A 10,912-nucleotide genomic window follows, 5' to 3' on the forward strand; every position below is an offset into this window, starting at 1 on the left:
TTTTCTTTTGATTTTTTTCCTTTAACTCATTGGTTACTTATGAGATTATTGTTTAATTTCTACATATTTCTGAACTTCCAAATTTTTTTCCTTATTCATTTCTAATTTTATTCCATTGTGGTCAGAGAACACACTTTGTATGACTTAAATTCTTAATTATTTGAACGTATTTATTAATGTAATGGCTACTTTTAAGTCTTTGTGAGATCCAACATCTGGGCCCTCTCATGGGTGGTTTCTGTTGCCTGCATATTTTTCCTATATATGTTTCATACTTTACTGTTTCTGCATGTTTTGTAATTGTTGAAAACCATTTTAGATAGTATGTTGCAGTAACTCCAGATAGAAATTCTTGCCCTCCACCCCATGGCTTTTGTTTGTTCAGTGACTTGGCTGAACTACTTGAGTGGAGTCTCTTTCCCTCACAACATGAAGCCTCTAGTGTCTTCTCAGAGGGCAATCTTGGCCCTGCACACAGCCACACTAGATGACAGTGGTTTCAACAGGCTCTTTCTGACTGTTTCTTTCATGAATTTGTTAAGCCATCTGCCTCTGCTGGTATCACCCCCAGCTGTTAGGCTCCACTCATTGCCAACTAATTGCTTTATTGTTTTCGACATGTGGGGCATAAGTTGTTCCATAGTTTAGTCCAGTTAATTGTGGGCCCCTTTGTCAGGCTAGTTTTTGAGGGCAATATGTAGGTTTGTTATGACTCCAGGACGGCTCTCCGTTGCCCTTTCCCTGGTTCTCTCTGTTAAACTAGCTGTCCCAAAGTTTAGCCTGTTGCTATCACGGAGCAATCAGCCTCCTTTTAATTGCCTCCTGCCAAAATCTCTACATTTTTGAAGTGCCTGTAAGCTTGAATTTCCCCATACTCTGTTACATATTAAGTCAGGTCCTTTGGAGAATGTTAGAGCTGTGTGTTCTTATGGACTGCCTCTCCTGCTGGGCAAAATCTCCCAGGCCCTGCTCTGGAGTTGGGGTCAGGAACAATGGCTTGCTTCCCTTGGAAGGACATTCCTGTTTTATGAGCAGGGAGCTAGGCAGGGATGACAGCCTCTACTCTCTAAGTTTGCATCTCCTTTTGTGAACCCTCCACTCTCTGAGCAAGCTTCAGTGAGGGCAATCAGGGCCCTGATACTCTTGTCCCACTGCACTTGAAGTAAAGCCTCTGCCCTGTGGGTGGGGCTGGGTGGAGGAAGGGAGCCCTTGATCTTTTTTAGGAATTTAGTTGCTGTACCTTGGAGCTCGTGGCCCTCCTGGTAAAACACCATATACCATATCTCATGACTGGATATTAAGAGAATAGGAAGTCCCTCCCCCCTTCCACCGCCCCACCCCACCTTTTTTTTAAACTACACTCACCTGCTGGAGTGGAGCTTTTGTCAAACTGAGCTATTGGGTGGGGTTGTAGTAACTCCAGATAGAAATTCCTGCCCTCCACCCCATGGCTTTTGTGGAGGGAGCAGGTCATGGCTCAAGTGCTGCAAATTCTCACTATTCAAGATTTAGTAGCTGGGCATGGTGGCTAACACCTGTAATTCCAGCACTTTGGGTGGGAGGATTGCTTGAGCCCAGGAGTTTGAGAAAGCCTGGACAACACAGTGGGACCCTGTCTCTACAAAAAATTTTTAAAAATTAGTTGGATATGGTGGCACACACCTGTAGTCCTACCTTGGGAGGTTGAAGTGGGAAGATTGCTTGAACCTAGGAGGCTGAGGATTCAGTGAGCTGTGATCGTGCCACTGCACTCCAGCCTGGGTGGCACAGTGAGACCCTGTCTGAAAAAAAAAAAAGATTTAGTAGATTTTCTTGAGTAAACATTTCCTCATTTGTTATATGTCCTTAGGAAAATTTCCAAAGAGTTTAAATGCTGTGTGTTTTTTTGTTTGTTTGTATTGAGACAGAGTTTTGCTCTTGTTGCCCAGGCTGGAGTGCAATGGCACGATCTCAGCTCACCACAACCTCCGCCTCCCAGGTTCAAGTGGTTCTCCTGCCTCAGCCTCCCAAGTAGCTGGGATTACAGGCATGTGCCACGAGGCCGGCTAATTTTGTATTTTTAGTAGAGATGGGGTTTCTCCACGTTGGTCAGGCTGGTCTCAAATTCCTCACCTCAGGTGATCTGCCTGCCTCGGCCTCCCAAAGTGCTGGGATTACAGGTGTGAGCCACTGCTCCTGGCCATGCTTTGTGTTTTTAAATTTTCATCAGTTATGGAGTTTCCCTGTGGAGTGTGCGAAGTCCCTCATGCTGCCATTTCAGAAGTAGGACCTCTCCCACTTTTTGTTTGTTTTTGAGACAAGGTCTTGCTTTCCACACAGGTTGGAGTGCAGTGGCATGATCTTGGCTTACTGTAACTTTGATCTTCTTAACGGAAGATCCCTTAAGTCTCAGTCTCCCAAATAACTGAGACTACAGGTGCACACCACCACACATGGCTAATTTTTAAAAATTTTTTGTGGAGATAAGTCTCACTATGTTGCCAAGGCTGGTCTTGAATTTTTGGCATCAAGCCATCCTCCTGCCTTGGCCTCCCAAAGTGTTGGGATTACAGTTGTGAGCCACCAGGCTGTCTTTTAATAGTTATTTTAGAAATTAGAATATTGCATGCTTAATTTATCAAAGGCCAATCAATATCTTTACCCTCTTTCTGAATGATATAAGAATCTTAGAATTGTTTGAAGTTTTTAACCATATACACATATATGAAAAATACATATTTATACACAAATATATATACACTTTAAAAAATAATACAGGCCAGGCCTCATGGCTCATGTCTGTAATCCCAGCACTTTGGGAGGCTAAGGCGGGTGGATCACCTGAGGTCAGGAGTTCAAGACCAGCTGGGCCAACACAGTGAAACCCCATCTCTACAAAAATACAAAAATTAGCCAGGCATAATGGCAGGTGCCTGTAATCCCAGCTACTTGAGAGACTGAGGCTGGAGAATCGCTTGAATCCAGGAGGCGGAGGTTGCAGTGAGCCGAGATCATGCCATTGCACTCCAGCCTGGGTGACAGAGCGAGAATCCATCTCAATAATAATAATAATAATACATATATAAAGCAAATATAAGTATATATATATATACACACACAATATTTGTACAAAATAAGAATATGAAACACAAATTGGTTACCTACAGTTAAACTGCCTGAGTTCAGTTCCTGTTTTTACCACTTAAAAGCTGGTCAACCTGAACAAGTGCCTTAACTGCATCACACCTGTTTCTTGAGGCACGAAGTTGAGATACCAATACCCCTTCACTGGGTCTTTGTGATAATTAAGTGAGCAAATTTATGTAAAGTGCCATATGCACAGTGTATGCACAATGCTTGACAGATAATCAGTGCTTAGTAAAGACACCTGCTCTAAGAACTAAAGCAAGTTATTGTTGGTGATTAAGTGTATTCACCCTTTCTGTCCTGGCAGTTCCTCTGTGACGAGGGTGCAGGTATTTCTGGGGACTACATCGATCGCGTGGACGAGCCCTTGTCCTGCTCTTATGTGCTGACCATTCGCACTCCTCGGCTCTGCCCCCACCCTCTCCTCCGGCCCCCACCCAGTGCTGCACCCCAGGCCATCCTCTGTCACCCTTCCCTGCAGCCTGAGGAGTACATGGCCTACGTTCAGAGGCAAGCAGGTGAGTAATTAGAGAAGGAGGAGAAGATACGGGGGTAGGGGGCGGCAAAAGATCAAGTATTGAATAGCCAGAGGAATGCGTTCCTGGCCTGCTTGCATGCTGTTTCTCAGTAGACTCAAAGCAGTATGGAGATAAAATCATAGAGGAGCTGCAAGATTTGGGCCCCCAAGTGTGGAGTGAGACCAAGTCTGGGGTGGCACCCCAAAAGATGGCAGGTAGGACCTTGTTTCACCTGTTCCATGAAACTCGCTTCCATTTTTTCCCTTCCCCTGATCTTACTGTCCTGACTGACTGGTGGGGTGGAGTGGGAGAGTACCATGGGCCCTCATCCCTTGGTGATAGAGGAGGGGAAGGGACCCCATCCTATTTGCTCCTTTCTGTCTCACCCCTCCTGTCAGATCAATGTCTCCCTGTTCTCTGTACCCTAGGTGCGAGCCCGACCAAGGATGACAGTAAGGACTCAGATTTCTGGAAGATGCTTAATGAACCAGAGGACCAGGCCCCAGGAGGGGAGGAGATGCAGGCTGAGGTGAGACCAGCTGCCTCAGAGGAGCGGGATGGGAATGGGGAGGGTCACTGTAGCTGAGGTCATTGTGAGGTGACCTACATCTACCTAGGGATGCAAGGATATCCCCAGAACCTTTGCCTTCATAGTATGGAGGGCATGAACAGGCTTTCATACTTGACTCTTTCCTTTTCTCCTTGTCAGGAGCAGGACCCAAGCCCTGAGGCAACAGATTCAGCTCCAGGTGCTCCCAATGGTGAGTGAACCTTCCATGTCTCCTTTACCATATATATTTTAGGATTGGCAGGGATAGAGATGGAAGGGAGAGCTAAGCACTGGGAGGGAGATTGAGTAGCCAGGCCAGCAGCAAATTCATTTTTACAGGAGTTAATACTCTTTGTAGACAGCACTGCTATTTTAGCAAGGTGGCAGAACACAGTAGCTCCACCACTTGGTGACTTTGTAATTCACTTAACCTCAATTTTCTTACCCATAAAATGAGGGTAATAACCCCTACCCTAGAGAGTTGCACGGGATTAAATGAGAATGCATCCATAATTCATAGTAGAAGGCCTGGAACTGAATAAACTAAATGGTTAATATTTGTGGAAAGAGGAGAAGGGTTCCAGGGAAGATAAGTCCTTAGCCCCAGGATCTCCTCTGTAGTCCTAAAAGCTGGAGTGACTGCCAGAAAGGCCTCAGAAGTGCATGGAAGAGTGGGGACTTAGCAGCTTGTTGGCATCCATCTCTCCTACCGGAGTGTCCACCTTAGAACAGTGCTCTCTGCAGACGAATGTTTGCCCTTGTCTCACTATTTAACAGGTAAACCCTAGAGGCAGGGACCGTGTCCTTCCTTGGTCTCTCATTACCTGTCCTTAGGAATCCAAAGAGCACTTAGGAGTGCAGTAGCGCACACCTGTAATCGTAGTTACTTGGAAGGCTGATGCAGAAAGATTGCTTGAGCCCAAGAATTCAAGATCAGCTTGGGCAACATAGTAACACTCCATGTTGAAAAAGAGCCGGGTGCGATGGCTCATGCCTGTAATCCCAGCACTTTGGGAGGCTGAGGCAGGTGGATCACCTGAGGTCAAGAGTTTGAGACAAACCTGGCCAACATAGTGAAACCCCATCTCCACTAAAAATACAAAAATTAGCTGGGCGTGGTGGCAGGCGCCTGTAATCCCAGCTACTTGGGAGGCTGAGGCAGGAGAATCGCTTGAACCCGGGTGGCAGAGGTTGCAGCGAGCAGAGATTGCACCACTGCACTCTAGCTTGGGTGACAGTGCAAGACTCCGTCTCAAAAAAAAAAAAAAAAATTTAAACACAACAGAACTGGTTCATGATTATTACTCTTTCATCTCAGATTTTCAGAACAACGTGCAGGTCAAAGTCATTCGAAGCCCTGCAGATTTGATTCGATTCATAGAGGAGCTGAAAGGTGGAACAAAAAAGGTATAGGCCATGCTCAGGGAATGGGTAGAACCCACCTCCCAACTGCGAGCATTTGAAAACCTACGCTGACCTGGGACTCAACTCCTGGGTCCCCCAGTACCACACACCTGCTACTATTTGTCTGCCCCCCACCATGTGTCTCTGTTGAAACTCCAACTGTCTACCTCTTTCTCCCCACTCCCTACCCACCCAGGGGAAGCCAAATATAGGCCAAGAGCAGCCTGTGGATGATGCTGCAGAAGTCCCTCAGAGGGAACCAGAGGAGAAGGAAAGGGGTGATCCAGAACGGCAGAGAGAAATGGAAGAAGAGGAGGACGAGGATGAGGATGAGGATGAAGATGAGGATGAACAGCAGTTACTGGGAGAATTTGAGAAGGAACTGGAAGGGATCCTGCTTCCGTCAGACCGAGACCGGCTCCGTTCGGAGGTGAAGGCTGGCATGGAGCGGGAACTGGAGAACATCATCCAGGAGGCAAGCCCAGCTCCTCCTCCTGTAATTCCACAGCCGCCTGGTCCCGTGAAGCAGGACAGGCTGAGGGACTAAAAGAAACAGAGAGCACAGCACAGGGCAAGGACGGGGCACTTGGAAATGATAGCTGTTTCCCTAATTAATCGGGGCTATTGGGGAAGGGGGACCAGAGAGAGGCACAAGACTTAAATATCAGACTCTCTGGCCAGGCACAGTGGCTCACGCTGTAATCCCAGCACTTTGGGAGGCCGAGGCGAGCAGATCACCTGAGGTCAGGAGTTCAAGACCAGCCTGGCCAACATGGTGAACCCTCTCTACTAAAAATGCAAAAAACTTAGCCAGGCATGGCAATGGGCACCTGTAATCCCAGCTCCTTGGAAGGCTGAGGCAAGAGAATCTCTTGAACCCGGGAGGCGGAGGTTGCAGTGAGCCGAGATGGCACCACTGTACTCCAGCCTGGGTGATGAGCAAAACTCCATTTCAAAATATCAGACTCTCCTACACAGCCCAGCCCGCTGGCTGCCTCCACGCCCCAGACCCTTGACTCACTCTCTTCTCTTGGGTATTCCAGACCGAGAAGGAGCTGGACCCAGATGGACTGAAGAAGGAGTCAGAGCGGGATCGGGCAATGCTGGCTCTGACATCCACTCTCAACAAACTCATCAAAAGACTGGAGGAAAAACAGAGTCCAGAGCTGGTGAAGAAGCACAAGAAAAAGAGGGTTGTCCCCAAAAAACCTCCTCCATCACCCCAACCTACAGGTGAGAGCAGTCAGACAAGAAGGAGTAGCCCAGTCCGTTGTTTTCATCCCTCAGCTGGTCCTATTCCCAGAGGGGACCCTGTTCCTTCCCTTCTGAGGGTGCTTATTCTCTCCCCGGTTTCTGGAACACTGTCCTCACTTGCACCTGCTTCCCATCACCATCATCCCTTTGCGTGCTTACCTCCTATTCATCCCTCTGGGAAGCAGCTTTTAGAGCATGTCTGCCTGTTTTCTGGTTTGCTCCTGTACACCCAGTACCTAGCACTCTGCCTGGCACACAATGGATGATCAGTAGGTAGTAATTGAATGCTTGCGAGTCTATATGTGAAAACCACACATCTATGAAGGATGCAACCTGTCAACATTTAGGACTTTGCACCAAGAGAGTCCCCAGCTGTCAGGGCATGAATAGGAGAGCCCAGCCGCACATGAGCCAATAGCCTGGATAGACTTTAAATTATGTCTTCTTCTTGCATCCCCTTGTGTCCATTTCATAGGGTCCTATGGGTGTGGACATCAGATGTTCCAAATGAAATGTTCCAGTTTCAAACCCTCCATCCCATTCTCCCTATAAACATTGAAATGTCTTTAAAGTCCTAACATATGGAGGAGGAGACCACACTTTTCCAACCTGCTTCTTCAGACAAAACTTTGTTGGTGCAGGTGGCCTGCTTTTGGCTTCAGAAAACATTTGTTTTCCTATAGGTGATGGGCAGAATTATTGGGTAGGGTGGGAAGACGGAAGGCAGCAATTGGTGGAGGGAGCTCTATAGGCTGAATTGGGAGTGGGGGCACACATTTTTTTGAGCCCTGGCTCATACACATGTTGAGATGGAATAGCTGCCAAAGCTGCCACCCCTAACCCTGGAGTCATGCCTCTGCTTTGTGTTTCCCTGTGTGTCTCCCCCTCTAAGAGGAGGATCCTGAGCACAGAGTCCGGGTCCGGGTCACCAAGCTCCGTCTCGGAGGCCCTAATCAGGATCTGACTGTCCTCGAGATGAAACGGGAAAACCCACAGCTGAAACAAATCGAGGGGCTGGTGAAGGAGCTGCTGGAGAGGGAGGGACTCACAGCTGCAGGTGGGCCCTGGAGGGCGGCTGGACCCAGCACTGTCGGAAGGGCAAGCTGCCGGAAGTGGAGGGGCTGGGACCAGTGGGGCAGGGGGCCTGCCCTGAGGCTCCCAGCCATCCTCTCCTCTCACTGCATACTGCTCCTTTCCAGGGAAAATTGAGATCAAAATTGTCCGCCCATGGGCTGAAGGAACTGAAGAGGGTGCACGTTGGTTGACTGATGAGGACACAAGAAACCTCAAGGAGATCTTCTTCAATATCTTGGTGAGAGGCTTCTACCCCCAAGTCCTGGCCCCCAGGCCTCCTGTCCCCAGCCCGCCTGGAGTGGAGGTGTGGGCCTGCCCCAGCCATGCCGTTGCTGAGCTTCCGTTTCCTGATCTGTAAGACAAGGCTAGGGTTCCAGTGATTCAGAGTGCTGCCATGCAGGAAGAGCCTCTCAGGACATGGGTGTCCTCATTCCCTGCCTTCCCCCAGCTGCCTGGCCCAGGACTTCCTTGGGCTCAACAGCGAGTAGCTCCAGCCCACCTCTACCCTCTCCCACCAGGTGCCGGGAGCTGAAGAGGCCCAGAAGGAACGCCAGCGGCAGAAAGAGCTGGAGAGCAATTACCGCCGGGTGTGGGGCTCTCAAGGTGGGGAGGGCACAGGGGACCTGGACGAATTTGACTTCTGAGACCAACACTGCACTTGACCCTTCATAGAATCCAGAGTCTTCCTGGACTGGCCTGCCTCCTCCCCACCTCCCCACCCTGGGACCCCTGAGGGCCAAACAGCAGAGTGGAGCTGAGCTGTGGACCTCTCGGGCAATTCTGTGGGTGTGGGGGCCCTGGGTGAATGCTGCCACCCCAGCTGGCAGCCACCTTGAGAGCTCACCCGGCCTGTGATGTTTGCTCTCCTGAGCTTTCGCTCAATCCTCTTCCTCTTCCTCTGTGGCTTTTCTTGTTATTGTACTCTAATGATAGGATATTCCCTGCTCCCTACCTGGAGATTCGGTAGGATCTTCTGAGTGGAGGTGGGTAGAGAGAGCAAGGAGGGCAGGACACTTAGCAGGCACTGAGCAAGCAGGCCTCCACCTGCCCTTAGTGCTGTTTGGAGTTGCTTTACCCCCTTCTCTTGAATTGCCTTGAGATGTCCTTCTCCCTTTCCCTGCCCACCCTGTCCCCTACAATTTGTGCTTCTGAGTTGAGGAGCCTTCACCTCTGTTGCTGAGGAAATGGGAGAATGCTGCCCATCACCTCCAGCACAATCCCAGTGAAAAAGCTGTGAAGCATCCACCATGTTCTTGAACAATCAGGTTTCTAAATAAAGAACTGGACCATCAATCTGTCAACCTTTTTTGTGGGGTGGGGGTTCCAGCAGGGAGGAGGCTCAGTGTTCTTTTCAGATCATGCTCTGATCCTGTTCTTTGCTCCCCACTCCCCAGGTACTATAAACGGGGGCTGGGGTATGCAGGAAGAGACCAGAGTGGCTAAATGAAGCCTGGCCTGGCAAGGATTGAAAGAAACACTTGCAGTACCGTCATCTTCTTTTTCTCATCTGTCTGTTTCTGTTCCTTCCCTTCTCTTGCACCAAGTCTTTCCCTATCATTTCCCCCTTTATACCCTGAAAGCCAAAATGCACACCATGGAGTTCCCCACAGCAGGGATCTTCCTTCTGCTGCGGTCTCGCCCACAGCATGCTCCAGATTCCATTTGTCACCCACACCCCTACCCACCTGTCCTTTCAACATTTCCCAAAAAGACCTCCACCTTTGGGCATGCCCAGAGAGAGGGCTGCTGCCCACACATGCCAGTTTCTTAGTGTGCCAAGGGTATGTGGGCCTGGTGTCTCCCTTTCTTCTTCACTACCAAGTGCAAGCATGGGTCCCCCAACATGCCTCCTCCCAGTGTGGAGGACTCTTGATTTTTTTTTTCTTTCTTTTATTGAGACAAGAGTCTCGCTCTGTTGCCCAGGCCGGAGTGCAGTGGCCCGATCTCAGCTCACTGCAACCTCTGCCTCCCAGGTTCAAGCAGTTCTGCCTCAGCCTCCCAGTGACTGGGATTAAAGGCATGCACCACCATGCTCTGCTAATTTTGCTCTGAGGTGAACGGCCTTTCTGCTGAAGGCTCCCCCCGGGCTCACAGGAAAGAAAAGGGATAGAGGAGCCAGGCACGGTGGCTCACCCCTGTAGTCCTAGTACTTTGGGAGGCTGAGGCGGGAGGATCACTTGAGGCCAGGTGTTCGAGACCAGCCTGGCCAACATGGTGAAACCCTGTCTCTAATAAAAATACAAAAAATTAACTGAGTGTGGTGGCGGGTGCCCATAATCCCAGCTACACGGGAGGCTGAGGCAGGAGAATCGCTTGAACCCTGGAGGCGGAGGTTGCGGTGAGCTGAGATCACGCCACTGCACTCCAACCTGGGCGACACTGTGAGACTGTCTCAAAAAAAAAAAAAAAAAGGATAGAGGGCCGGGAACTCCCACATGTCTGTAAATGGAGAGTGAAGGATTCAACTGTTGAAGGAAGCTCTTGCTGAATGTGGACTAGTGCTTACTGTGCATGCTATGCTTACGTTGTTTTGTTTTGAAGTGTAAATTGGCAGACTTAGAAAACCCTGCTTCCCCTGGTCCATCTGTGCCCCCTGAGGGAGGGATGCTCTAGCTGGGCAAGAGCTTAGACACTGCCTTGAGGGCAGCAGTAGTCAGAATGCTGTGCCCAGACCACACCCCTCATCTCCCACCAGCGGGGCCTTGAACAAGTCACTTAACTTTCTAAATGCTGTTTCTTCATTGGTAAATTGTAGACAACAGTACTGGCTTTTTAAGATGGTTGCGAGGATTTAATGACATAGAGTGTATGTCTTGCTTTTAGCACAGAACCTGGCCCGAAGTAAGTGCTCACTAGCTTTCTATTATAAGCTAGCTCTTGAGTTCTGAAAAGACTGGGTTACTTGGAAGCAAGGGTCTCAGGAGTCCCCACAGCTGATCAGCAGCTCAGAATGGGAAGGGGCTGGGGCAGGAGGACTGTGCTTTGA

The 10,912-nt window shown here is 49.3% G+C and overlaps 1 protein-coding gene across 9 annotated transcripts in view; it reads left to right on the top strand.

Annotated features, from left to right (window-relative positions):
• Positions 1-9,219, top strand: part of OS9 (OS9 endoplasmic reticulum lectin) — a 29,182-nt gene extending 19,963 nt beyond the window's left edge. The window contains exons 6-15 of one of the 9 annotated variants that reach the window (XM_015152061.2): positions 3,434-3,644; positions 3,755-3,859; positions 4,073-4,173; positions 4,354-4,405; positions 5,513-5,601; positions 5,795-6,073; positions 6,642-6,831; positions 7,745-7,909; positions 8,052-8,164; positions 8,445-9,219. In XM_015152061.2, the coding sequence (XP_015007547.1) occupies positions 3,434-3,644; positions 3,755-3,859; positions 4,073-4,173; positions 4,354-4,405; positions 5,513-5,601; positions 5,795-6,073; positions 6,642-6,831; positions 7,745-7,909; positions 8,052-8,164; positions 8,445-8,570 (1,431 nt within the window). In that variant the 3' untranslated portion in view covers positions 8,571-9,219. Of the gene's footprint in view, positions 1-3,433; positions 3,645-3,754; positions 4,174-4,353; positions 4,406-5,512; positions 5,602-5,794; positions 6,074-6,641; positions 6,832-7,744; positions 7,910-8,051; positions 8,165-8,444 lie in introns of all 9 variants that reach the window. The other 8 variants (XM_028829004.2, XM_015152062.2, NM_001257725.1 and 5 more) reach the window with 8 other exon arrangements.
• Positions 9,220-10,912: the final 1,693 nt, after the last annotated feature.

This window comes from Macaca mulatta, chromosome 11, assembly GCF_049350105.2.
Source record: "Macaca mulatta isolate MMU2019108-1 chromosome 11, T2T-MMU8v2.0, whole genome shotgun sequence".
Taxonomy (NCBI): domain Eukaryota; kingdom Metazoa; phylum Chordata; class Mammalia; order Primates; family Cercopithecidae; genus Macaca; species Macaca mulatta.